Source organism: Chelonia mydas, chromosome 14, assembly GCF_015237465.2.
Source record: "Chelonia mydas isolate rCheMyd1 chromosome 14, rCheMyd1.pri.v2, whole genome shotgun sequence".
In the NCBI taxonomy this organism is placed as follows: domain Eukaryota; kingdom Metazoa; phylum Chordata; order Testudines; family Cheloniidae; genus Chelonia; species Chelonia mydas.
In genome coordinates this window covers 15591371-15618696 of record NC_051254.2, presented here as the reverse complement: position 1 = coordinate 15618696, position 27326 = coordinate 15591371, and the positions used below count along the sequence as shown (strand labels likewise).

The 27326-nt window shown below is 53.7% G+C and overlaps 1 protein-coding gene across 7 annotated transcripts in view; it reads left to right on the top strand.

Moving 5' to 3' along the window:
- The window catches only part of UNC13D (unc-13 homolog D), a 54136-nt gene extending 26810 nt beyond the window's left edge, over nucleotides 1-27326 (top strand). For 4 of the 7 annotated variants that reach the window (XM_043527707.1, XM_037915216.2, XM_037915217.2 and 1 more), the window contains 24 exons: nucleotides 2554-2623; nucleotides 3209-3313; nucleotides 3811-3903; nucleotides 4533-4636; nucleotides 5430-5547; nucleotides 7005-7129; nucleotides 8081-8171; nucleotides 8828-8884; nucleotides 9520-9617; nucleotides 10047-10098; nucleotides 10720-10850; nucleotides 11397-11517; nucleotides 12419-12562; nucleotides 12899-12997; nucleotides 14298-14504; nucleotides 14978-15046; nucleotides 16259-16338; nucleotides 17939-18044; nucleotides 18140-18211; nucleotides 20521-20604; nucleotides 21533-21653; nucleotides 22577-22700; nucleotides 23758-23963; nucleotides 24558-27326. In XM_043527707.1, the coding sequence (XP_043383642.1) occupies nucleotides 2554-2623; nucleotides 3209-3313; nucleotides 3811-3903; nucleotides 4533-4636; nucleotides 5430-5547; nucleotides 7005-7129; nucleotides 8081-8171; nucleotides 8828-8884; nucleotides 9520-9617; nucleotides 10047-10098; nucleotides 10720-10850; nucleotides 11397-11517; nucleotides 12419-12562; nucleotides 12899-12997; nucleotides 14298-14504; nucleotides 14978-15046; nucleotides 16259-16338; nucleotides 17939-18044; nucleotides 18140-18211; nucleotides 20521-20604; nucleotides 21533-21653; nucleotides 22577-22700; nucleotides 23758-23963; nucleotides 24558-24664 (2584 nt within the window). In that variant the 3' untranslated portion in view covers nucleotides 24665-27326. Of the gene's footprint in view, nucleotides 1-2553; nucleotides 2624-3208; nucleotides 3314-3810; nucleotides 3904-4532; nucleotides 4637-5429; nucleotides 5548-7004; nucleotides 7130-8080; nucleotides 8172-8827; nucleotides 8885-9519; nucleotides 9618-10046; nucleotides 10099-10719; nucleotides 10851-11396; nucleotides 11518-12418; nucleotides 12563-12898; nucleotides 12998-14297; nucleotides 14505-14977; nucleotides 15047-16258; nucleotides 16339-17938; nucleotides 18045-18139; nucleotides 18212-20520; nucleotides 20605-21532; nucleotides 21654-22576; nucleotides 22701-23757; nucleotides 23967-24557 lie in introns of all 7 variants that reach the window. The other 3 variants (XM_043527708.1, XM_037915215.2, XM_043527706.1) reach the window with 2 other exon arrangements.

Here is a 27326-nt window from a genome sequence, read left to right as displayed (position 1 = left end):
TAATCTCTACAAAGGTGGCTAGAATGGGCAGCCTCCTCTGAACATGGCACTCCGCTGGAGATGTACCAGGAATGTCCTTAAAGAGAGATGCAGATACTTCCCTTGCCCAGCCCAACACCAAATAGGTCACCTCAATGATGGGCCTGATGTACTCCAGCCTGGGATCCTGGTGTCTGCTGTACTGGACTAACGAGACCCAGCGTGCAGACCGCAAGAGACCAGGGCACAGGGAGATGAATTTTGGATGTGGCAAGGACTCTGGTCGGTGATGAGCTCCTCCTGGCTGGGCCACAGCCTCCTCTTCCCACTCACAGTTCTGCCGTCATGCAGGGCATGTCTCTGTGACAGGTGTACCACGTGTCCTGGCTCATGTGCATGTGCGTGTGGGTTGGCCAACCCTGCTCTGAGAGCTCTACAGGTTTTGCCGCCCCAAGCAGTGAAAAAAACTTCCTCCGCGGACGGCAAAAGGGAGAAGCTGTCGCCGAATTGCCGCCACGGCCAGCGGAACAGAGGAGCCGTCGCCGAATTGCCGCCACAGCTGGTGGGACAGAGGGGCCGCCGCCGCGGAAACACTGCCGCCCCTTTCTGACTGCCTCCCCAAGCACCTGCCTGGAACGCTGGTGCCTGGAGCCGGCCCTGTCTGAGAGTCCACACGGCCGCAGAGCCCAGGCCTGGTTAGCTGTGCCCACACAGGTGCGGCAGCTACCTGTGGCTGGGAGGGAACAAGGATTTCTGGGGGCGTATCCCAGAGTTCATGGCTCCTCACCAACTGGAGCCTCTCTAAGAATTGTTTTGTGGTGTGTTGTGGGAGAACTTGTCTGTCTTCCCTGGACCTCTTTGTAGCAATGGCTTTAGCCCTCCCACACCTTAAGCTGAGGCGCTTCTGGCTCTGCATGCTGCTCACTTCTGCCCCTCCCAACCCTGGGACAAGCCAGGGGTCTGTCAGGGGGCAGGTCAGGGCTCAACACACACTCTGCTCCATACCTCAAAGATGGGCACTCAAGCTCCCTACAATCACAGGCACCGACTTTCCAATGTGCTAAGGGGTGCTCGACCCCCAGCTCTGCCCCCGGCCCTGCCTCCATCCACCCCTTCCCCCAAGGCCCTGCCCCACCTCTTCCCACCCCCACCCCACCTCTTCCTGCCTCTTTCCGCCCCCTCCCCCCGAGCACGCTGCGTCCTCACTCCTCCCCCACCCAGCCTCAGAGCCTCCTGCGTGCTGCAAAACAGCTGATTGTGGTGGGCGGGAGGCACAGATAAAGAGTTGGGAGGCACTGATCGGCAGGGCCCACCAGTGGGAGATGCTGCGGGGGGGGAGGGCTGCCAGTGGGTGTTCAGCACCCACCTTTTTTTCCTTGTGGGTGCTCCAGCCAACAGCGTACCCAAGGAGTTGGCGTCTTTGGGTACAATGCTCCCTAGATGCACATTTGAGAGCTTTCACTGTGGATTATAGGGGGGGTTGGGCAAAGGCAGCCAGCCAGCGTGTGGTGTAGGCATGCCCGTAGTGACATAGAGCCAGTGGCTCCAAATTCCTGACTTCCAGGGGCACCTGGAGGAGCAGGGGCTCATGTCTTGGGCCACAGCTTATCTACATATTAAATTGCTCAGTTTGTATAATATTGGAATGGAAAATGAGTATCAACTACCACTGAGTGTTTGTGATCTCTACGCCCAAGCTGTTTCTGGCTCTGCAGGCACTTTGCATCCACCATTGTTGACAAGGAGAAGCTGAGAAAGTGCCCTATCATTTGCTTCCCTAATTTAGCAGGTCACTTAACTATTGGTGCTGATACTCCTGGGTGAAGGAGAGAGAGTTTTGCAGAATCATAGAAGCAAGAGGGAGACGGGCAACAAAAACGAACAGCTTCCATATGAGGAGAGATTAATAAAGCCTGGGATTGTTCAGCTTAGAAAAGAGATGACTAAGGGGGGATGTGATAGAGGGCTATAAAATCATGCCTGGGGTGGAGAAACTGAATAGGGGGAAGTATTCTTTACCCTTTCACATAACTCAAGAACCAGCGATCGTCCAATTAAATTAATAGCAGGTTTAAAAAACATAAGGAAGTATTTCTTCACACAACACACAGTCAATCAATGGAACTCTTTGCCAGGGGATGTTGTGAAGGCCAAAAGTGTAACTGGGTTCAAAAAAAAATTAGATAACTTCATGGAAAATAGGTCCATCAATGGCTATTAGCGAGCATGGTCAGGGACACGACCCCATGCCCCGGGTGTCTGTAAACCAGTGACTACCAGAAGTTAGGACTGCACGACAGGGGATGGATCACTTGATAACTTCCCTGTTCTGTTCATTCCCTCTGAAGCACCTGGCATTGGCCACTGTGAGAAGAAAGGATACTGGGCTAGATGGACCATTGACTATTCTGGGTCAGACCATCCGTACATTCTTATGTTCTCTCCAGTCACACCCATCTCCTGGGCCCAGTGCAGGATTGGCCCCTCCAGTGCCTTGCACAGCCTATAGATCTTTTACATTCCTGGGAAAAGATTTTCTCATTTCACCCAGCTGATTTATATTTTCCTTTCCAGGATGTTTAAGGATGCTCGGAAAGACAAAGGGCAGGATGACTTCCTTGGGAACTTGGTTCTTCGCTTGCAGGTGAGCATGGAGATGTAGGCTTATAATGCTCTGTTCTATAGCATCTTTCCTCTGAGCATCTCAAAGCATGTCACAAGCATTAACTAAATCTCACAGGGGTTGGGCAGCATGTGACAGAAAGGTAAAGTGAGGTCTGCAAAGCCAATCAACTGCAGAGCCAGTAATAGAACCCCGGTCTCCTGAGCCCATTGCTCTCACCAATAGACCACACTTCCTTAAGGAACTAATGATTAACCAGGGCTGCTGGCCTTCACAAGCCCCCCCAGATAGTCAGCTATCCCTCAGGCCAAGGTAATTCTCAGCTAAATCGTAAATAAGCAAAGATTTATTGGTCGTGATCAGTGCTGAGATGTACAACAGTTTTGCTGCTGGTGGATTTTGTATTGAAAAATGAGACTAAATTAGGAAATAAGGAAAAGTGCCTCCAGCCCATGGATTATTTTTTAAATTAAGTATACATGTTAATTGTCTAATATTACAAAGTCCTGCCATATTAATGTGATGGATCCTATTCTCTGAATGGGCATCCCCCTATCACTGACGCTTCAGTGTTTGACAACTATCCATCCGTCTGTCTATCTACAGGACCTGCATTGCAGGACTGACGAATGGTACAACCTGGAGCCCCGGACAGAAACCTACCCCAACCGGGGGCAGTGCCACTTACAGTTCCTGATGACTCACAAGAAGGTAGGAGGAGCTTTTCGTGAAGGGAGGAGGTTAAACACTAGGTTTGTGGGTTGCTTGCCAGGGCTATATCAGCGGGTCCGATCCTGTTGCTGCTCTGGAGGTTACAGAGGTGTAGAAGGCCCACAGGCTGCTGTAGTGATGAGGAGTGGGGAATTCATTCTCTTGTATCCTATTTGTTCCATTTTCTCTTGGGCACTCTCTAGCATCTCTATGGGTCCTTCCATGATAAAGGTCTATGCCTCAGCATCAGTGGTGCCTGGTGATTAATTACCCTGAAAACGAGGGCACTTGGTTTAACTCTTCCAGGAGGCAGTGTCAAACCTCTCACAAAGGTTGTGGTTGCTTGGACATGAACCCAAAGTCCTGCCATTAAACAAGGGACCTCTAAATCCGGCTCCAGGTTTGTCTGATGGCTTGGATGTTGGGTGTCCTGTGGAGACGTGCTCTCTTCCATCTCACACTCTGAGTCGTCTCCCCGCTTTTGTTTCTCTTTTCAGAGGGCCACCTCTTTGAGCAAGACCCAGCCGAGTTACACCGTCCATCGCCACCTGTTGCAGCAGATAGTGCTCTATGAGATCCTGCAGCACCAGGTACATGTGAAGCCAGCAAGGGTCAGGGAAGCTGGTGGGAGCTGGGTGAGGATTGAATTTCATGCTGCAGTGCAGATGGCTCAGATTGTGGCTCTCTTCAGAGCCTTTGGGTGTATCCCAAGAGACTTTCCAAAGCAATGAGTTACCCCCAATGGTGCAGGCGTCCAACACAACAGCCTGTGTTACTGAGAAGGGACATGCTGTGTAGCACACTGGGATCTTTAACGTCCACCTGGGACAGGCAGAAGGGCGCCTTCCTTTGATGTCTCCATTAAAAGACCTTGGTATCTATGGCGATTGTGTGAGATGACATGAAACCTGGACCAGTGCCAGCAGATCTGCAGCCCTGTTCCTCACTCGTGCAACAACTGCTTGACCCAGCACTTTCCATTACCTTTCCAGTAAGCTCATCCCTGTGTCTGAACCGTGTGGGTATTTGCCTGGGCTGGTGTAATGACCATGTGGCATGAGAAGGGCCCATTCTAGAGCTTGAGAGAGGAGGTGGGGCAAATGAAAACCAAGTACAAATCACAGGAGTATCCAAATTCTATGGCTGGCTCGAGGAGACTCTTCTCTCTTCTCTTCCGCAAGGCAGGATTAACTCTCTCGCTCTTTCCTTCCCCGTATAGGCTGGGAGTACTTCCTGGGATGGGGAGCTGAGTAAACATGCCAGAATGATCCTGTACCTGCACGCAGCTCAGAAAGACCTGTCTGACTTTCACCAGGTCATGGCGTAAGTACCACATGCACTCGGCCAGTGTTGTGTAATGATTATGGCAACGGCGTCTGGGAATTAAGAGACCTGGGTTCTCTTTCCAGCTCTGCCACTGATTCCGGGGGACCTTGGGCAAGTCCTTTAACCCCTCTGTGCTTTTGTTTGTAAAATAGTAATAAAATGGCCCTATTTTGCAGGCATGTGAAGCCAGACTATGCTTAGTGATGTGCTTTGAGATCCCCAGATAACAAGCACTATGGAAGTACAAAGTATAGCATTAATATTATTATTGTTGAACTGCAGATGCCCACACCTGCTGCCTATGGTAGGGTCAGTAGTCTGACTTCCTTGCTCTTCTCCATAAGTTTGGTCACTTCTGCCTCGTGCATCGCTCTAGACATACGTCATTGCCTGCACCCCGGGACATGCTCTCCCTGGATGTTTTATGGCAGCAGAACTATTGGGATTCTCTCCATCACCATCTTGCCTGTGAGCAGGCGCCAGGAAGCCCCTGATTCTTCTAACGCTGCAGACACGGCCATCGCTACGGGTTGGGGCAGGTGGAGATCGGCGGGGGGGAGCTCACCTCTCACTACCGCTACCCCAAGCTGTTTTCCCTTCCCCCGCCCCTCTCTTTCCCTCCACGTGACCACTGTGGGTGCAGCACTGAGCTCTGGGCCTGAGCGAGTCTTGGGGAGTGGCTGATTCTGACCTCCTGGGGTAATAAGAACGTGTTCCTACCTGAGGAGGGTGCTGGGCCTGGCCTACGCGCCCCCAGTCTCAGAGTGTGTCTCTTTCCCTTTCACTGCAGCCAGTGGCTGGCTTACAGCAAACTCTACCAGAGCTTAGAGTTTAACTGCACCTGCCTGCTCCACCAGATCACCAGCATCGAGTACCAGTGGATCCAGGAGAGGCTGCGATCTGAGCAGGTATGAGCAGACACCACAGCCAAGCTTGGGGCAGAGATCCGGGGAGCCGGGGACAGCCGCCAATAAGCCACGACAGCCAAGGGACCCTCTTTATGTCACCTCTCTCGGCTCCTCGTTGGCTGGTTGAGAAGCGCCACAAATTGGTGCTGCTCGGGTGGGAGCCCCCTGCAGAAGGAGTTCCTGGCCTGTGCCAGCTAGGTGAAAAACCTGACGATGGGCTAAGGAGCCACTGCTGACGCCTCATAATACAGACCGTCTTTAAGATCATGTCGTAATCTAGAAATCAGATTGAGGTGGTTCTGGGTTGCTCTTCCCTTTGGCTTCTGTGAGTAGCTTTAGCACCTTCCTAGAAGGATGGCGTTTCTTAGCGGTTTCCTTTGCAGGGAACAGATCATGCTAAAAAACCTGGCTCTAGGCTCTCCTTGAACGAGCTGTAGGGTCTGAGCCTTTGGGGTAGGATTTCACCCCAACCAGCTGGGCTTGTTAAGTGGCGGACATGTTGGGGAGCCATGCTACAAATGGAGTCCCTTGCCCCGGGTGAGAGACTTTGTTACCCTACCTTCGGTGAAGCTGGGACTGGTAATGGGCTGAGAGTCCTTCACCTCGAGCTCACTGGTTCAAACCCGGCAGTGGCTGAAGATCTTTACCATCTGGCAACTCCTCATTGGCGGATCCCAGTCCAGTCCACAGAGGACTGGTGTTCCCACGGAAACTGCCCCCATCATGGTACCCGGCACCCTTGTTGGCCACCTCTTTACGGCCGACCCGGGAATAGGCCATGGAGATTGTGCTGCCCTCTCCCCGCAGGGGGAGATCTGCTGAGGCCCGTTGGAGTGGAAGCTTGCACTGCTGCTGACTGTGCTATACCCATTCCGTGGTTCAATTCCAGTCAAAAACTACAAATAACACCGTCTGTGTGTCCAGCTTGCCTGTCTGCTCGCCCAGTTCTGGCCCCATTGAGACAGACCTCTGGCTATCAGGTCACGCTCAGGGTCTTAAATTGTGTCCGTGTTCCCTGCTTGGGAACGTCTCGCCGTTGCTGTATTTTTCGTTATGGTGGGGTTAAATCCCTGCTTTAAATGCAAAACTCACCTCAGCCTTAACTAGGGCGCCTCTACCAATGCCTCAAGCATCTAGATGGTTTTTAAGATCCTAAAGCAGTCTAGAAATCAGTTCGAGGTGATTCAGTTTTGCTTTTCCCTCTCACTTCCCAGAGGCTGCTGGGAATAATTTCAGCGTCTCCCTAGAAGGGCTGGCATTCCTTCGTGCTTCCCTTTGCAGTGGGGCAGATAATTCTTAAAATGGTTTTGGAGGCAGAGGCATGTTGCAAAATCCAGAAATAGCCCCCATCAGTAGTGAGGCCATGTTGGCTGGGGATAGGCGTCGTCCACCTGAGGAGCTGTGACCATCACAGAGTCACTGTCGCTGCTGATGTGTCTTCCGTTTCTTCTTCCCAGAAAGCAGAGCTGGCCGAATCTTTCCAGTCCTTGCTGGCCTATGGAATCTCTCTCCTCCAGAAGTACCGCATCGTCTTCCCTCTCTCTGCCCCTGAGTCCACAAACAGGCTACAGTTACTGCTCAGGTCAGCCAGCTGCAATGCTTCATAAACAGAATAATGTCAATTGGAGAAGAAACAGGGCCCCGCCCATCCTCCTGGGGCTAGTATGGGATTGTTCCCTATGCTACATTATCCAGTCTACCTTTTGACACCCCGTGTATTGGAGCTTCTACTACTTCCCCCGAGGAGACTGTTCTACAGGAAAACCTCTCTCCCACTTTCATTCCCAGCTCCCTTTGTTGTCTCCTCTCCTCTGCCTTTCCCTGGTGGGTCTGTCCCCTAAGGAAGTAGACAGACATCAAGGGTCCTCCCCCATTCTAAACTGGCATCTTGTCATTTTTTCTTCTGATGCCTAGGGAGTATTCCCTCCTGGGTGTGCATTGACTGGGTTAAATAGAGGCCTTTATATTCTGGGATAACACTTTTCTCTGGAGTTTATGTAACACCCCCCCGCCGGTCAATTCCTGTTACAGGTCCCTCTGGCGGGGAGAGATGAGTTTGTTATAGACCCCCTAGGGAGGTTTGGTTCTTTAGTGCAACCTGTAGCAGCTCATGCTTTTAGTTCTGTAGGTCAGCAGTTCATCCCCTGGTGTGTTGGCCATGAGGGCAGCTGTCACACTGTGATGGCTTTTGTTTGTTGTTTTAACTCCAAACCGTCCCCTGTAACCTCTCCTGCCCCAAGGTATTTCTCACTTCGTGGGAGGTGAATTTGGGCTCTGGACCATAAGTCCTGCCAAGTTCAGAGCCCTGATGAAGAAGTCTTAGCATTCGGTCCTCTCCCAAGCTGTCAGCATAGGAATATGTCTGTCCCTCTGTCTGTGACCTGGCAGCTAGGCGATAACTTATAGGGAGCCTCTCATTGAAGGAAGCTCTATAGAGGAAAATGTGCATGGGGAGATGTTGCTGGTGGCAAAGCTCTCATTTCTGAAGCTCTTTGGGTTGTGCTGTGGCTTAGCAATGATTCTCATTTCACAGGGTCCTGGTCCAGATGTGTAAAATGAAAGCCTTCCAAGAACTTTGTACTCTGACCCCTAACCTTCAGCAGATGGTGATGGAGGCTCTCAAGGTACAGTACAACCTCTGTGCTCTCTCCTCCCCCAACCTGTAGGGCAGTGGTTCTCAACTCGCAGCCCACAGGCTGCTTGCGGCCCAATCACTACACAGCTATGGCCTATGTGACCATCCTCAGGAACATACAGGTAGTATATATATATTTTGTGTGGATGCAGCCCACGTAATACATAGAGAGCTGCATATGTGGTCCACACTGATAAATAGGTTGAGAACCGCTGCCATAGGGGTTCCTCTGACTTCCTCCTGGAGCCGCGAGCATTGTCCCTTCCCTTATGCCAACGTGCAAAGGCCTTGAGTCCTGACCCTGATTCCAGCAGAGGGGGTGGGAGGTAGCGTTTCCAAAGCTTTTCTGCGCTGTGCCTTTGACTGCCCAGTGGGTCCCCTCTAGAGAAGTGTAAGGCGCTGCTTTCCCTCCAGGACTGAGCATGCTGCCTGCTCAGGGTGAGAGATGGAGCCTGGATGGTGAGCTGAGTCCCGCTCCCCGCCATGCTGTGTGTCTCTGGGCTGCTAGCCTGACCTGCGTTCAACCCTGAGTCACAATGAAGGTGTTGTGCTGTTGTGTCTGTTGTGTCTGGATGAATGGGGTGGCTGGGTTGTCTCTGCAGCTCCTGCTTCTCTCCCTTCATTCTGTGTCCTGTTCTCTTGCAGTCAGGAACCACTGAATGGTTTCGTATGCAGAAGCAGCACCTGAAGCCAATGGTAAAGGTCAGATCCCCCTTTCATTCATACACCAGTTTGCTGGGCCAGGCTGAGGGGCTGTTTGGGTAGGAAGAGGGAGGTGACGCTTTCTCAGGCCACAATTTTCAGAAGGGGGCAGTGATTTTTGGATGCCCAAAAGACACCTTGAGCCCAATTTTCAGAGGTGCTGAGCACCTGCAGCTGGGGTAGAAGACAACCAACTGTCCCCATAAGAAGAAATGAACAGTTGCCATTCACCTCCGGTCCCCTCCCTTCCTGTGTGTCAGTCTGAGCAGGTCACTCCTGTTAGCTTGGCACATCTCCCATTATAACCTGGAATGGAGCAGCCACCCAAAGAATGTCCCACCTTCGCTTGGCAGCATGGCCTTGTGGTTAAGGCACTGTACTAGCATGGTGGAGATCTGGGTTCAATGCCCAGCCCTGCTAACGTATTTCCTGTGTGATCTGGGGGAAGTTACTTCACCACTTTCTGTGCATCAGTTCCCCAATGGGGTAATGATGTATCCCTACCTTTGAGGGGCATGGGGAAGGTAAATCTGTGAGCTGCTCAGATATCACAGTGGTGCAGGCTGTCGCTAGATATGTTGATAGATCACTTGGTACCAAAACCAAGGCGTAACTTTCCGTCCTTCCTTTTGTAGACCATGGAGGAGAATGGGAAAGCACTGGTCAAGCTTCTCGTGGAGGTGAACGGGGATCTCAAACAATGCCACAAAATCTGGAACAAATTTTTCACCAAGTAGGTAGATGGTTCCCCCATTCCCCTCCCCAGCATCTACCCCATGCTCTGTCAGCGGCTTTGCTTAGGGTACTGAAGGCGACAGCTCCAAAGCACATTTCCCAGCTGCAAAAGAACATCTGTAAAGATAAACAGATTGTGACACCAAGTATGAGACTGGAAAGCCCCGGGAAACATTCCCTCATGGTTCGTTATGCACTACAGTTGCCTGTTGTTCAGGGATCAGAGGTTAACTACAGATGTCCTAGCTTTCCAGCATTGCTGGCTCTGCCGGCTGGAGCCTTTCAGATTGTTTTAGTTTTGTAGCTTCTTGTCACTCTAGTTCATGTCAAAGGGCTCGGGTGGGAGAGGGTTAATTGCACTGGCTTTGACAGGTTGGTCAGTGAGTTGTATCCGGCAGATTCCTGACCTCCTGTTTCTCCCCTGCAGCACTGTGAATGTGGATCTCTTCTTCATTACCTACCTGGAGCTGCAGAAGCTGGTGAGCGGGTGTTCCAGGCTCTCCAGTCAGAGCAGCAGAGAATAAAGAAATGCCAAGGCACTTAGCCAGCTGTCAGAGGAAGGGAATAATCTGAGGTGCCCCCGCACTCCATGTGCTCCTCAAGGGCTCATGGGAAGAGCTCACTCGTGGTGGAGAATCCTTTGTATTCCAAACCCTGGATATGGGACTGTGGGCATCCTTCGGTTGTGAGGGAGGGACTAATCCTGTCCCCAGCCCCAGAGGCCTGGACACTGGGACTAGCCAGGAGTTTAAGAAAGGCACATTTAGGCAGTGCAGCCTAATGGCTAAAGCAAAGGAGTAGTGATTCCTGGCTTTGATTCCTGGCTTTGCAACTGAGTCAGTTGCAAGGCTGTAAATTAACCGAGTCGCTGAAATTCTCTGGGCCCATAAAATGGGGCTAAACAGGTTTTGGCTGTATTATCTGAACCCCCTGAGCCCTCAAACAGCTGGTGTCCCCAACTTATACATCAGACAAGAGGAAAGTGTGTTGTATCAGCTAATTGGGATGGCACATTTCCTTTCCCTGATCCCATTGCAGGACAAGCATTCACAGATGCGTTCTTATTAACCCTCCTTCCCTGCGGTTCCCGTTCCCTGCAGGTGTCATGTCATGTCAGGGAAGAGCTGAGTGAGATTGACAGCAGCATGTCCCAACTCACAGCAGAGAGCCTTTTCCAGCTCTACATAAGCCTGCAGGAGCTTTATCGGATGAAGAGCTTCCTGTTCAAGAGGTACTGACCCACCTGAGCCAGGCTCAGCTCATAGTCCAGTCACATAGAGCGAGATCAACATTAGCAGCACCAGGGAAACTGAAGGGGTTGGGACCACATCAGTGGCTGACTTTCTGCTGGGCCAATTGGAGTAGATTTGAGTGGAATCAGAAGGTTCACTGGCCCAGCCACCTGTCGCTTTAGATTAGTGCAGTGACATCATAAACGCCAGACCATGTTGGGGGTTTAATGTAACCTGCACCCGCCACGCTTCAGGCATGACGCTGAACGGGTCTTCAGAGAGCTAGAGCTCCGGATATAGACAAGTGGGGTTCTGGGAGGCAGAGGTAGCTACAGACATGGCTCAGATAATACTTTAGGCTGCTCTTCTGCCAGCCTATGGATCTCTGTCCTGTGTTGCCAGGTGGGCAGCTGTGCGGTATGTGCTGTGAACGCTGCCTTCTCTGTGAGCCAGGTATTTTTCAGGTCTTAGTGGCAGTGGAATGTGTAGGCTCGTGTCTTGGTTCTGCTGCAGCACAGAAACCCGTCTTGTGTCTGTATTCCCAGGGATGGCCCCCTTGCTCTGACTGACTTCCACCAGTGGTTTAAGGAAGCCATCCCCAAGTGGCTCCAGAAGACCTACATGATAGCACTGGAGAGGACCCAGAGAGCGATCCAGGTGGACCAGGTAACACTGAGATTGCCACAGAGGGAAAAACTCCCCCCAGCCTTCCTGAGGCTCTCCATCTTTTGACATTGTCTGACCCATCTTTCACTTCCAGCCCATTCTTTTCCCCCAGGACTCCCCTCTTTCTGCTATGTGAAATCCTAAGGATCGGCAGGCTTTGGGACCCCTACAATAGCAGTCTCCTGCACCCCGACAATCAAGTGTCCCCTATCCCTGCTGAGAGCCATTGTGGCAGGCAAGCCCTCGTGAGGGGCACAGGGGTGACAGATGGAACCTGCCTTTCCTCTGACAGCTGATCCTTCGTACCCCAGGGCCCTTGCCCTCTACGCTCTCCGTAGCCCTGTCCCCTCACAGCATCATGTAATTGCTGACCCTGTTGTATTCTCATGGGTTAAAGACCATGGCTCTGTGGCAGCCTGTGTGAAGCGAGTTCATGAGCCTCTGCTTTGTTCCTTGTCACAAGCCACAGTTGGCTCCCTTTGTTGGCAGTCTCAGCAGAGAGGCCAAGGATGGAATGGGCCTTGGAGGGGAGAGACCCACTCTCCTTTAGTCTGGTCCTGCCAGGGCGGGTGAGGCCTGATGGGCAGGCAGCGCCACCTCTGCGTGTTCTGCACCTACCTTACGGGCAGAGAGCTTCACAGTCCAGGTGTCTCCCCAGTGCTGCCTTCTCTCACTAAAATCAAAGGGACCCCGACTGGATAGATAGAACTGCTCTTCTACCATGACATGCTGATGCTGTGGCCAAGAGCAAACTGCCTGGTCCCAGACCAATGATCTGGGGAGCAGAGCAGGGGAAGGTAAATAAGGGGCTACTTTGCAATAAGAGCTGGCTTTGGAACCGGTTTGTTGGTTTACTTGCAAGTTTCTTGGTAAAATGTTTTTTCTGTCGCCACCCACCCAGCTGATGCCCCTGGGGGAGCTGAATAAACACAGCACGTCCACTGTTGACCTGTCCACGTGCTATGCTCAGATTGTTAAAACCTGGCAGCAGCTGGACTGGCCGGACCCAGAGGAAGCCTTCATGATCATGGTGAAGTTTGTTGAGGTGCGTACTTGGACAGTCTAGCTGGATCAGTAATAGCAAGTTGTAACTACGCTAAGAAGAGGTCATCAAATGTCATGTTTCAGAGCATCAGCGGCAGAGGGTCAGGAAGGAATTCCTCTCCTACCCCTATCCATGTTGGCCAAGTGCTTTGGGTTTTTTAATCCCTTTCTCTGAAGCATCAGACATAGGTCAGTCTCAGAGACAGGGCGCCAGAGAGAATGGCCCATTGGCACGATCTGGGGTGATAAAGCCAACATCTGCCCCCAGCGCAAACCTGTGCAGTGTTCTGTCCACTGTGCGTTACCCATGCTCACTGCCTCTTGCCCTATCCCCTAGGACATGTGTAAAATCGCTCTGGCATACTGCAAGCTGATCAAGAGCCGGGCGGATGAGCTGTCGTCGAAGCAGCAGGACGAGGGGGATGCAGCCAACAGGGTGAGTGTCAGTGCCGGCCTCTGCTGGAAATTCAGGGAGAGGAGGGGGATTGGGAGGCTGTTGAGGGAGCCAGGGCAGCCTCTAGAGAGAGCATGTGGTGTGGGGCGGGGGTGTGGCCTGTGACCAGAGCTCCGTGATTCAATAGGGTTGTAGGGGTAATAACATCCCAGCCTTTGTTCCCTATAGTCCTGTTGGGGGGTGCATTCTGAAGGGAGTGAATTTGGACTGGGGGATTCTGTGCAAGTCCTGGGACATTTTCGGATGGAAACTCTCATTGATCTCTTGGTGGGGGAGCCAGGGAGGAAGGATTGCTCAGTGGTTAGTGCTAGCCTGGGACTCAGGAGACCTGGCTTCAATCCCCTGCTCTACCATGGATTTACTTGGTGACCTTGGGCAAGTCACTTAGCCTTTCTGTGCCTCAGTTCCCCATCTGTACCATGGGATAAAGCACTGCTCTGCCTCACAGAGGTGCTATGAGAATACATACATTAAAGATTGTGAGGGGCTCAGATACCACAGTAACAGGGGTCAGATAAGTACCTGAGAGAGCTGGATGGCTCCTGCGTTCGCTGCCCTGCTCCCAGGATCCATGGGGAACATAATCCCACACACCAGCTTTCACCTACCTACAGTGTCTCCTACGCTGGCCCAACCTTCAGCATGCATTTTCCCAGCGTGTCTATGATTGCGCTCGGTGTCTCATAGGCACTGCCAGCTGGGGCCAATTTGTGAGGTCGTGGCTGGGATCAGACCATTGTTACCTCCCCAGAGGAGGGGATGGAACAGAGCTTGCCAGCAGCACATTTAGTTACAGCCTTGTCCAATCAGAATGCAAGGAAATAAATGCCCAGCTATGGTCGTGCATGGGAACTGGGTGCCATCCTTTCCCTCTGATTAGCTCAGACAATTCATCATAGTGTGTTCTTAAAGTACAGGTCTGGAAGTCAGATATCTGGGGTCTGGATCTGCCATTGGCTTGGGCAGGAGCCTAATCGTTCTCTGCCTCAGTTTCCCCAGTTGTCTGTGCTGCTGGACATGGCTTGTGTCTCCGCAGCTGTTTGTACCAGGCTGTTCATTGATGTCCCGCTGAGTGCATAGATACAGCCACTGGGTGCAGGGTGCCTTTCTCAATGGGCCTATGGGTGCTGCTGCCCTGTGGATCTGATGTGGCTGTGCGAATGAGGGGGCCAGGCCTGGTGTGGGGGTGAAGATGGGAATGGAACAGGGGGAGCGGGCTGCGAGCAGCGAGGGTAGTGCGTGTCCACCGACGTGGGTCTTTTTCTCTTCCCTCCCACCCCAGCTCTGCATTGTGGTGAACAACGTGAAGCAGCTGCGGCTGCTGATCTTGAAGCTGCCGAAGCAGCTGGAGTGGGGGCACCTGGAGCAGCGAATGAAGGACATCATTGAGCCGGAGCAGTTCCAGCACACCCTGCACAACCAGCTGCAGGGCACCATCACCTGCCTCGACCACGAGATCAGAGACGTGGTGCAGAACCTGGCAAAAAAAGTAACCCCCCAGCCTTGCCTTTCTTCCCCAGCCTGGGCTAAGGGTGAAGACTCAGTCAAATAGGGTCCGATCCAAAGCCTATTGAAGCCAATGGAAAGATACCCATGGGCTCCATTGGCCGTTGGGTCTGGTGGATAGAGATGCCAATAGTATGGAGCTAAGTCCCGCCAGCTCTCTCCCTGGGACTGTGTGTCCTGAACCAGTCAGAGGGAGCCAGGGCTGGATGAAGACAAGATCCTTGGGATCAGGCCCTGCCAGACCCAACCCAGTGACATGTTGGAGGCAACAGGGCACAGCTGGGTGGGCTGCCTCGTTCATGAGGGAGATCAGGGACTCCGGTGCCAGAGGCAGATGGGGCTGTGTGACAAAGGGGTTGAGCTCTAAGGAGCTGGCATGGCAGGTTCTCCATCAGAAACCTCAGGCATGGTGGTGGGGGGCAAACCCAGAGTTCTAAGTGTGTGTTTCTTTGGCAGCTGGATGCCGGGATCTCCAGGCACATCCAGAATCTGGCGGCCTGCAGTGACTCTCAGGATCCAGAAGATGTAGGTGCCAACTCCTGATATGTGCTGCCCGGGGTCAGCATGGCTCTGACCAGTGCCCTGCATGTCCCTGAGGCCCAGCGGTGTGCCATGCGCCGTCAGGGATGGCCTAGGAATACCCAGTCCTGCCTCAGTGCGGGGGTGGGTGGGTTGACTCTCTGCTTACGAGTCCACGTCGGTGACCAGCTGCTACGCCGAGGGGCGCCATAAAAACCTGCAATAATAATTGTCCTGGGCGGTTTACAGGGAGGAGTCCACCCCGGCAAAGCTGCACCCTAGTTGGGAACTGCTGCTAGTGGTTTGAATGCCCTACGGTGCCTCACCCCTTCCTGCTCTGGGCCAGCCTGGCTCCTGCAGGAAGGGAGAGGCACACGCTGCTTGCTGCATGGCCCCGAACCGTACCGGCAATTTGGTAGGCTCCTTGCCAGACTCCCTGGCACAGGCAGTACCAGGAACTGGCCTGTCTGTAGGTCTAGGGTCTGTCCGGGCCTTTCATCACATACCAAGTGCAAAAGGCTCATCAGGGCCCTTCTCTGCTGTACTCATAGCACCCCCTGCTGGCTCCTGGCTGTGACTCTCCATCTCCTCCCCACTCAGGCTGTGCCAGCCGTGTTACCCGCCCCATGTCTTTGAGAGACCATAGGGGTGCGTGCACACATAAACACACACGTGTGCACACACACCCCTTGCATTGACTGGGAAGCCAGATGGAGCGGTCAAAATGCAGCTTTGGGAGCCAAGCTGTGCAGGCCAGGAGTTCAATGGGATGGGATCGTGGGGGTTGGTGCTGTGACTGATGGGTTAGGCGTGTGTGTGTGGGGGGGGAAGCCAGGTAGGTTTCTGGCTGTCACCGATCCAGCTATACACTCTAGGTAGCACAGAGAGAATCCAGGCACGGGGCTGGGGGCGGTACCACACCCCGTCAATGTCTGCTGCTTCCTGGCAGACCCAGCCCAAAGGCGCACAAGCTCTCTCTAAAACAAGGAGCCACACATGCAACTCCAAGCCTCCCTGGAGCAGCCCCAGCTCCACTGCAGGGTCAGGTGGGCACAACAGAGTAGGAGGCAGGTGCTGGCTGGCACAGCTGAGCTCTCAGGCTGGGAAATGGCAGAGGGGCCCAACGTGTTTGGGAGCTGCTTGGCAGAGAAGTTTCAGATGGAGGCAGGGCCTGAGAAACCCCTTTCCCGTTGAGTTTCCTGATTCTCCTCTCCACAGTCCATCATTCCCCTAATGAAGTTCCTGGAGTCGGAGCTGCAGTACATGAACGAGCATCTGGTCCAGGAGAACTTTAAATGGTGAGCTGCGGTGTTGGGACCACAAGTGTCAGCCGTGGGCTGGATGAGGGCAAGTGGGGAGTGTTCGATCCACACCATTAGCCTAGAGTCTATTGCTATGGACCGGACCAATGGGTTCACTGCGGTTGTGACAAATTGCACACAGTAGCCCCCTGCAGGATGCTTTCTCCGCTACTATCATTTCTCTCTCCTCCAGGAACTGTGCTACCTTATATAGAACCCTCTATCCCTAAAGATCCCAAAGCACTCTGCAGACCACATATATGGAGATCCTTCACCCACTGCCGAAATGCAACCACATCTGGGGTGGAATGCGGCAGCCTTTCTAGCCCAGAATCACTACACACAACAGGCTTTTTCAGGGGGATTTCAGGCAAAGAGAACATACTAACTACAATGTCCCAGCCAGCTTACCACACAGGAAACATCCCAGCACTTGTGAAGAATACGATGGGATCTTTGATCACCACAGTGCTCAGGGCCTTCATTTTAAGTCTATACCCCCACGACGCCATCCCCAGCACCATCGTGCTTTCCACCACTGTACTGGGCCATCAGCTCAGCACTGAGCCGAGGGCTAGAGTGCTACCTCCCCATTTACTCTCACTTCCCACCTGCCATACTAACCTCAGTGACGTTTATGGGGAGCCGTCATAACTTCGTGGCTAGCATTGATATAAACTGGCCGTCAACAAGTTTAGGCACAAAATTAGATGAAGGTTTCTAACCATCAGAGGAGTGAAATTCAGGAACAGCCTTCCACAGGAAGCAGTGGGGGCAAAAACCGAACTGGTTTCAAGACAGAGCTTGAGAAGTTTATGGTGGGGATGGTATGATGAGACTGCCTTCAATGGCATGTAGCTGATCTGCGACTGCTAATAGCAAATATCCCTAATGGATGGTGATGGGACCCTAGATGGGGAGGGCTCTGAGTTACTACAGTGGATTCTGTCTCAGGTGTCTGGCTGATGGGTCTTGCCCATATGCTCAGGGTCTGACTGATCAGCATATTTGGGGTTGGGAAAGAATTTCCCCCCGGGTCAGATTGGCAGAGACCCTGGGGGTTTTTTCACCTTCCTCTGTGGCATGGGGCATGGGTCACTTGCAGGTTTAACCTAGTGTAAATGGTGGATTCTCTGCAACTTGACGTCTTTAAACCATGATCTGAGGACTCAGTAACTCAGCCAGAGGTTAGGGGTCTACCACAGGAGTGGGTGAGTAAGGTTCTGTGGCCTGCAATGCGCAGGAGGTCAGACTAGATGATCATGATGGTCCCTTCTGACCTGAAAGTCTATGAGCTGAGGCCATCACCCCAGTTTGCAGTGTATGGGCTATTACGGAACAAGCCGGTGCTCCTCTTGCAATAGAAGTATGTCCCAATACGCACTCTGACACGTTTCACTTCCCCTCCTCCTTTCATGGCCCGGGCTTCTCTTCACTTATATCGTAGCTAAGACCAGCAGCTTCATGTCTCCACTGAGGCACTAGGGCCCTAGGTTTTCCAGCCCAGGGACTGACAGTATCCGCTGTGCTGCACTGGCCTTGTTAGAACTCGCTGTGTACTGCAATCCTTTCTCTGCCTTTTCCCCACTCACTACAGCCTCCTGGAGCTGCTCTGGAACCACACCCTGAATGAACTGACAGTTGCAGCTAACCAGCTGCAAAACTCCTCCAGGTACTACAGGAAGCTGCAGTTCGCCTTGCAGGTAAGCAGCACCTGGCAGCAGAGCATGGGGCAGAGGCCTGGCTTCGGGGGTCTCCATACAGCAAATAACTGTTCACTCCTCTCTGGTTCCCACAGAACCTGGAGCTCTGCTTTCATGCTGAGGGCTGCGGGCTGCCAACGGACGCCCTGCACACGCCAGCATTTATGGTAAGAAGCTGTTGCACCTGTCACAGCTGGCTCTAGCAGAGTGATCTCCCAGCCAAGGGGTTCTGACAAGAGGGGGGCTGCATGCGCACAAAGTTACTGGAGCCCCAAGCTTTTATTGCACACCCTAGTAAATCGCTAGCCCTTTCTCTTGCAGGGACAGAGCTCAGAATACGCCCCCTTCATCAGGGAGACGTTTTAAAGGAGTGGGGAGGACTGAAGGCCATTGTTGCAGAGGATGTGAGGGAGATCCCCACACCTGAGCCATTCCTTTTAGGTCACACATGTGAGGAACTGTCCCAGACTGAGGTGTCAATAGAAGAACAAATTGGTCAGTTATACAGTAATAAGTCACCAGGGCAGGATGGTGTTATCCTAAGAGTTCTGAAGGAACTCAAATATGAAATTGTAGAACTACTATCTGGGGTATGTAACCTATCGCTTAAATCATCCTCTGTACCAGATGACTGGAGGGTAGCTAATGTAATGCCGATTTTTTAAAAAAGACTCTAGAGATGATTGTGGCAGTTACAGCCCGGTAAGCCTAACTTCAGTAGCAGGCAAATTGGTTGAAACTACAGTAAAGAACAGAACTGTCAGACACGCATAAATAAATGCAATACATTGGGGAAGAGTCAACACGGCTTTTGTAAAGGGAAATCATGTCTCACCAATCTATTAGAATTCTCTGAGGGTATCAACGAACATGTGGACAAGGTGATCCAGTGGATATAGTGTACCTGGACTTTCAGGTAGCTTTTGACAAGGTCCCTCACCAAAGGCTCTTAAGTGAAGTAGGGAGTCATGGGATAAGAGGGAACGTCCTCTCCTGGATCAGTAACTTGATAAAAGGTAGGAATAAAAGGTCAGTTTTCACTGTGGAGAGAGGTAAATAGCACAGTCCCCCAAGGATCTGTCCTGGGCCCACTGCTTTTCAACATGTTCATAAATGATCTGGAAAAGGGGATAACCAGTGAGATGGCAAAGTTTGTAGATGTTACAAAATTACTCAAGCTAGTTAAGTCCAAAGCTGACAGTGAAGAGGTAAAAAGGGACCTCACAAATCTGGGTCACTGGGCAAAAAAATGGTGGATGAAATTCAATGTTGATAAATGCAATGTAATGCACATTGGAAAACACCTTAATCCTAACTATACATACAAAAAGTTGGGGGTCTAAATTAGCTGTTACCACTCAAGAAAGGTCTTGGAGTCATCGTGGATAGTTGTCTTAAAAACATCTCAGTGTGCAGTGGCAGTCAAAAAAGCTAACAAAATGTTAGGAACCATTAGGAAAGAGAGAGATAATAAGACAGAAAATATCATAATGCCAATATAAATGCATGGTCCGCCCATACCTTGAATACTGCGTGCAGTTCTGGTCTCCCCATCGCAAAAAGATGCATTAGAATCGGAAAAAGTATAGAGAAGAGCAACAAAAATGACGAGGGGGATGGAACAACTTCCGTATGAGGAGAGATTAATAAAACTGGGACTTTTCAGCTTGGAAAAGAGACGACTAAGGGGGGATATGACAGAGGTCTATACCATCAGGACTGGTGGGGAGAAAGTCAACAGGGAAGTGTTATTTATCCCTTCACATAACACAAGAACCAGGGGTCCCCTTATGATATCAGTAGGCAGCAGGTTTAAAATGAACAAAAGGAAGTACTTCTTCACACAACGCACAGTCACCCTGTGGATCTTGCCGGGAAGGCTGTGGTGACATTCAAAAAAGAATTAGATAAGTTCATGGAGGGCAGGTCCATCGATGGCTATTAGCCAAGATGGTCAGGGATGCAACCCCACACTCTGGGTGTCCCTAAAGCTCCAACTGCCAGAAGTGGGGTTGGATGACCGCAGATGCATCACTCGACTGTCTGTTCTGTTCATTCCCTTTGAAGCACCTGGCACAGGCCACTGTTGGAAGACAGGATACTGGGCTAGATGGACCTTTGGTCTGACCCAGTATGGCCATTCTCATGTTAAAATGTTTCCACTGAAATGTTCCCAAGGTGGCAGTGGTGGGGCAGGCGCTGATGAGCCTGCTAAGGCTCCCAGGGGCTGTCTGCTCCTGCAGATGTTGGCACAGTCATGGGAAGAGAATGCCCCTCTATCCCTTCCCACCCTAAACCTCCTGGTGGCTTCTCGCTGCTGCTGCTCTCCCTCTCGGGGACTTCTGGGTTCGAGTTCAGGTCTGAGAGCGCGGATGTGAGTACTGATCTCTGCAGGCATGAGTGTATCTGCTGGCCTGAGTGCCTAACTTTGTGTGTTTCTCCACTCACCTCCCCACCCTCCCCCCCATTCTCTCAGGATTTGGAGGAAGGGCTGAAGCTCCGCTCCGCCACGAGCAGAAAACTCATCCAGAGCTACTTCAGCGGGAGAATCCAAGAGCAGGTGAGAGCGTGCTGAGCCTGGCCTGGCCCTTCCCAATAAAGCCCCGTTACCCTGCCCACCCCCATTGGGTTGTTCCCTCACTTCACTCCTCCATAGTCACATGTAGGAAACTGGTCATAATAGGGTTATTATGGGATGGAGCCATGCATCACACCCACCCACCCACTTCCTTTTTAGTCAGTGGGAATCCTCCCCCCACCCCCAGTTGTAATCCAGTTAAATAAAGCAGCAAGTTACCAGCCTTCAGTCCTGTGACTGTGAGTAAACTTATTTTGTTGCATTGAACAGTCCCTTTACAAAACATGACCCTTCTGTTTGTATTTCCTTGTGTAAACTGGGCCTGACACTTACGTGTTGTTCTACTGTTACACTCCAATAAAACACCTGTGGCTGGCCCTTGTCAGCTGACTCGGGCTCACGGGGCCCAGGCTGTGGGGCTATAAAACTGCAGCATAGACCAGCAGGCTTGGGCTGGAGCCCGGGCTCTGGGACCCTCCTCCTTTTTGGGCCAGCACGGGTGTTTTATTGCAATGTAGACATACGTTAACAGTCGACAATCCAGGACCCAACTATAGCCCTTCCCAATCAAATCACAAGATCTTCCCATCCTCCGCTTCCTGTCCTCTGCTCCCACAGTGCAGGATGGCAGGATCCACTGGGGATGGAGAAAGCACTACTTAGCTATCCTGGGGAGGGGGCAGGGTGACGGGGAAGGACAGGTGATTGGGAGTTTAGCAGATGAGATGTGAGGGGAGAGTCGCTCCCCTGTCCACCTTTCACGTACCTAGCCCCAGTACAGACGTGTCAGGATCTCTTTCTTGCGGTGATGCCGGCTCTGGGTGCTGTATCCTTGTGCTCACCCTTTGGCAGAACCAGTGATTCACCTAACGGGCGAACTCTTGTTTCTGTTCTGCTCCTCGCGTCCCAGCTGGAGACCAGCTCTGAGAAGTACGGTGCAGTGACCATTAAAGCACTTTACCGCCCCTCGGAACAAAAGCTCCGTGTTGAAGTGCTCAACGCTGTCAACCTCATCCCGCTGGACTCAAACGGTGAGAGCCCATGGGCCGTGGAAACAGTCAGCACCAAGGTGCCACTTGGGTCCTGTGCAGCATCAGAGCTGGTGCATGCAGCCAGTGGCTCCAGGGTATGGGAGAGCGCTGAGTCTGCGCAATGACGACACCATTGGCGCATGGCCTAGAGGGGCCCCTTTGCGGTCAGTTGTGCACAGCGCTGAGTTGTGAGCCCGATATCCCAGGGAAGTTAGTTTGGTCATGACCTGTGAAATCCCCTGTTATCTGCAACACATGCCCAGAGCGGCTGCCATGAGATGAGCCTAACCCAGAGCCTGGCGGATTAAGCAGGGTGTCTGCTCGCTTCATAGAACCGATCCCGATTTGTCTCCACTCCTGGTAATGTGTGGGGTGCGCACACAGCAAGGGGGTGGCATCAACCTGTGGCATCCTCCAGAGCCACAGGGACATGTCCCCTCTAACCTGGACTGGATCATCTGGGGTGATCTCTAGGGAACAGACTGTAATTCATGCAGCCGTCCAGGAGAGGTCACTGCTGCTTCACCTGAACACAGTGGCAACCCCGTTAGCTGATAATCCCCCACAGCCAGCGCCAGCCCGGCTTTAGCCCATTGATTGGAAGAGTCCAGACGCCAAGGGGACATGTGTCCCCAGCGGGGTTCATGGAGGAGAAACTGACCTGCAAACCAGAAACTCTTGTGCTGCAGAAGCCCCAGAGAGCCAATCCCCCACTCTGCCCCCTTGTTGTAGCCCCCAAGCGCCCTTGGAGGTTAGATCCATTGTGTGGGGGGGAGGGAGGGCGGAATGCTGCTATTGCATAGCTTTGCCACGCCAGTGCTGAATAAACAATCCCAGCATCGCGCACAGCACTGATCCCTGGGAGTGAGGGGATCCCCGCAGCAGCCTCGTGCTCTCTCTCAGTCTCAACACCGCCCCCCTAGGCTCCAGCGACCCCTTTGTCCAGCTGACCCTGGAGCCGCGACACGAGTTCCCCGAGGTGGTGGCACGCACGACCCAGTGCCGGAAGAACGAGCTCCACCCGCTGTTTGACGAGGCCTTTGAATTGTACGTATGAGCAGCCACCCTGGCTGCTTCCCGTCGCCTGCTCCATACGTGATGGTGGGCGGCAGAGAGCACCAGCCCAGCACAGAGCCCCCACAGACACGCTGTCTCCACCCAGTGGCTGGACCTTCCCTTCCCAACGGGATCTGCTTGCTCCTCTGCTCGCGGGGTGGGGGCAGATCCTGCCCTGGGCCATCTGGGAAGAGAGAGCTGCATGCGTTCCAGACGTGATTAGTGCAGTCACGATTCAGGAGGGCTAAAACTCAGGCTTGTGTGTGCAAAGCCCTACTGGGTAGGGTGAGCCCAGCCTGGAGCAGAACGCTGGGCCTTCCCTGGCTGCTGAAATGAAACGTACACACAGTGCTTTTCTGTCTCTTGGTGGGGCCAGGCCAACATCTGCTAGTGTGAAATGCTGGGGCTGCCTGCCTGAGCGGCTCCACGCCCTTGGCTGCCAGCTTAGAGGGGGATGGCCGGGGGGGGGAGCTACACCAAAGCAGCAAGAAAATTAGAGAGGTGAGGATGGGTGGGCGCATTGAACCAAATGGGAAATACCCAGTGCTGTGAGTATTGGAGCTGAGCTGATACTGAGCATGGGGTTCATTTGTTCTCTCCTGATTATAAACCTACCTGTGGAGAAGCAGGGGCTGGCCGGTAAAGCACAGCACCCCGGGTTCTACAGCCAGAGGCAAGTCACTCACGCTATGACTGGGCAGCAAGGCCCTACCTGCTTGCTATAACTACTCCAATTGGAAGCCCTTGGGGGCAGGGATGTCCCTGGGTTTGTACAGCACCTAGCGCACTGGGGTACCGGCACTATAAATAACTCCTGTTTGGCTTCCTTTGCCCTGATGCGAAGGGCAATCAAGTTTGGCCCCTTCACTGCCAGCTGGATTTTGCTTCAGTAGTCACAGGGTGCCCATCACCACAGTATCTGGGCACCACAGGGTCTGAGCCCCTTGCTTGGACCCGGCTGAGTCTCCGCCTGTTGCTCCTGGCGGGTGGGCTGCGCCTGTGCCGTGGCGTGTCTGCGAAGGCCTGTGCCTGTCTCTCTTCTCTGCAGTCTGGTCCCTCCCGAGAAATGCAGGCAGCACGGCGCCTGCCTGCTGCTCACAGTGTTAGACCACGACACGGTGGGAGCCAACGAGCTGGAAGGAGAAGCCTTTTTCCCCCTCGGCGACGTGCCGGGGCTGGCCGGAGACGAGGACGCAGCTGACCCAGCCCAGGTGTCCCAGACCCGATTGCCGCTGATGCACCCCAAACCCACTGGTAGCCTTGGTTTTGTTTCCAGCTGCTCCCCTGCCCCCACCTTTCTCCCCTCCCTGGAGCTGCTTCCCTCGCTGGGCCGCTTTGGGCCAGGGACTTAACCTCTCTGCGTCTGGCGGCTGTGCCATCAGACAACCCAGTGGCGAGCCCTTCTCCTGCGGCAGGGTGCTCAGGGGTGTGCAGCGCTGTCTGAGTGCTCGCCAGTGGGTGCTTGCCTCGGATCTATGCCAGTGCCATTATATTGAGCCTTGGGGAATGGACCCAGCTCGGTGCTGGGACTTAGACATGTCTCTGCTTTCTGCTAGTGGGGGCCCGGCCCATTGCAGATGGGGCATGTGCAGGGGCCCAGCCCCTGAGCACAGCACAGAGAGTGTCACTTTGGGGCAGCTGTAGCTCTTGGCCCGGCCCCGAACTCTGCTATGGCTGAAGGTGTAGCCCCTCAGCCACGTGCTTTGCTGTCGCTTGGCATCAGCCTTGGGGGCTGAATGTGGGTTTCCTAGGAAGGATGCTCCCCTGGAATGGGGAAGAAGAGGGGCTTGAATGCACCAGTCTCTGCTCCCCTTCTTTCTAACCCCTGCCTCTCTCGCCTCACCCCAGGAGACCCACTCCTGAAGCTGCTGGAGTCCCGGAAAGGGGACAAGGAGGCACAGGCCTTTGTGAAGCTGCGCAAGCAACGGGCGAAGCAGTCCAAGGAGAGTGTGTGATGGCAACCAGGCAGGAACCGGGCCAGAGCGGAGCAGGCCTCAGCCCTGAGGTAGCAGGGCCCAAACCACTACCAGTTGCAAAGAACTCCATCCAATCCCAGCCCCCTTGGCAGCGACGGCGCCCGCGGAGGAGGCCCCCAGGGGGTGAAGCTAGGCTGAGGCAGTCTCCAGTCCCAGCTGTGTGTGGAATTGACCCAGCTTCAGGCTGAGGACGGGGGAGCTCTGTGCTGCTTCCCATCCCAACCCAGCATCAGCAGCCTTGGCTAGTCAGCGGCAGCCTGTCAGGTGCCAGCAGGGTGTGCGACATGCCCCGGCTGTGATCCCCGCGGGCCATGCTGTACGCCGCTCTCCAGATGGTGCAGGAGCAGAAAATGGGGGGAGGCCAAAAAAAGCTGCAACCAAAGCCACTGGGGATGGGGGGGGACGGGGGAGGAGGGTTGAAATCTATCCAGCTGGCCCTGCTGGAGCAGCAGCAGCTGTTCCCTCCTGCTCTAGGAGTTGCTGTCGAAGCAGAACAGAGCGTCCGAGACTTCACGAGCGCTGGAGGGAGCAGAGCTGAAAGGGTGGGAAGGGGGGAGCTGCTGTCAAGGGTAAGCGCAGGACTCTGTCCCCGTGCAGCAGGCACAGAGGGTGCTGTGCCAGAGAATTCATCAAATGCAGGACCCATGAGTGCAGCTCTGGGCAAGGGCTGGGCCCTCGGCTTGGGGCCAGGGCCTGGGAGGTCTGTGGTCTGCTCAGCTGCTGCAGCGGGTGCCCTTTGCCTTAAAGGGACTGGACCCACGCCGCCTTCTCTCCAATGTTTTAGTTACTGTTACAAATAACTAAACTTCTCAGAGTGGAAATACTCGGGGAGGGGGGCCGGGGGGAGTGTTGCTCTCGTTAAATAGCTTCCCCTCTCTGCTACAAGGAAAAGTAGGTACCACACTGAGCTATGTGCCAACCCCCCCATCCCCACCTCCTCCCCCAGTCAGTGTCCTGGTTCCTTGCTGTAGCGTAGCTGGGACTTAGTGTGTGTGTAAAACGCCTGTCCAAGAACACCGGGTGGGGCCAGCCTGCTCTGCAGCAGGAAGGGAGCAGGTTGGAATGGGGCCAGAGACCCATGATTAGAATGGGGTCAGAAGAGCAGATTATATGGGTAGAGCAGAGGCGCTCGCTTACCCTTATCCACAGCGTTTCCAGTTCCACCCTGCCGCTCGGCTCTTCTGAACTCAGCTCCAAGCCCCCAAGGCCATAGCTACGGCTCGGCAGGGACCGGTGGAGCCCAGGCACACAGATAAATACAACAGCATCCCGGTCCGCCAGGGGCTGCTGCACGATTCTTGGTGCCCTCCTCCCTCTCGGTAATCAGCAGGGACACCGCCGGCACGCTAGTGCATGCGAGGGCTGTTTGACCTGTCCGCCTGGAACGCCACAGCAGCACTGGCCGGTATGGCTGAGGGGCTGGGGGGAGCGTGCTCTGGTCTCTGGGGAGGCTTGGGCACATGTTATAGTAAAGAGAGCCAGGGCCACCCACCCACACCTTGCTGGGGGCGGCTGCGCTTCTGATTCTACTGCCGAGCAACGGCAGCTGGTCTGCAGCCACAAGGGAAACCCCTCCCACCCGAGCCCCAGCCAGCTGACTTCCCACTAAGGCCTTCCATTGTGGCTCTGATCCTGGACCACTGTCTCAGGGTCTCAGCTCACAATTGACTTTCCTGGTATTCGCCCCATGACAGAGATTGCGGTGCTGACTTGCCCTGAGTCTCTACAGCAAGAGGCTGGGTAGGGCGGTGACAGCACCCACCAGAGACGATGCGACTCCCTGAGCCTTCACCCAGAGGCGAAAGTAACATTCCACCCTTATCGGTATTGGCAGCCGGCTCTGGGCCCAGCTGAAGGCGGTGGGGCCTCGGGCAGAAGGGGGCAGAGCTGGGGAGTCAGCGTCCCCCAGCCAGCCCATCCACGCTGTGGGGCCCACGCTGCGCAGGGCTCCGGCGGCAATCTAAAGGGCCTGTGGCTCCGGCCGCTGCTGCGGTAGCAGCAGCTGGGAGCCCCGGGCCCTTTTAAATCGCCAGCCCTAGGGCAGCTGCTGCTTTTGAGCCCCCCTTATCGGTGGCCTGGGAGCGGTGGGAAGGGGCAACGATGTTAAAAAGAGGATCCTTTGCCGCGGCTGCGCTTTAACATCGGCTGCCTCCAGGCCGGAACCTGTGGCCAGTTTTTACCAGTGCACCGTACTGGCCTGTAGCGGCCCACTTTCACCCCGTGATAGCATGCAGTTGGGTCAACGCCAGAGGGACCGAGAGGTGGGCTGAGGAGTCGTAATGCCCCACATTCACTATGCCTCTGCTCCCATTTTGTACCGTGAGGCTAGCACTGCCTGGCAGGGTGTGGTGCTCCACGTGCTCAGTGTTGTCACTCCAGCCATGGCCCAGGCGTAAGTCCCTGCATCAACGTGGCTTTGGGCAGCTCCATTCTGTACTCGCTAGGGAAGTGGGGAGCTCCAACTAAGCCAACTTTAAGGTTCTCACAAATAAGCTATTCTTATTTAAAACAAAGTTACAGCCCTTTAAAAGCTAACCCCCTGCTGTACAGTAACTGATGCAAGTACTGTGAGGGACTAAGTTTGTGATTGCAGGTCAATGGGTCAAAAAAAGTAAAAGCAATAAAGAGGAAACAGCCTCCA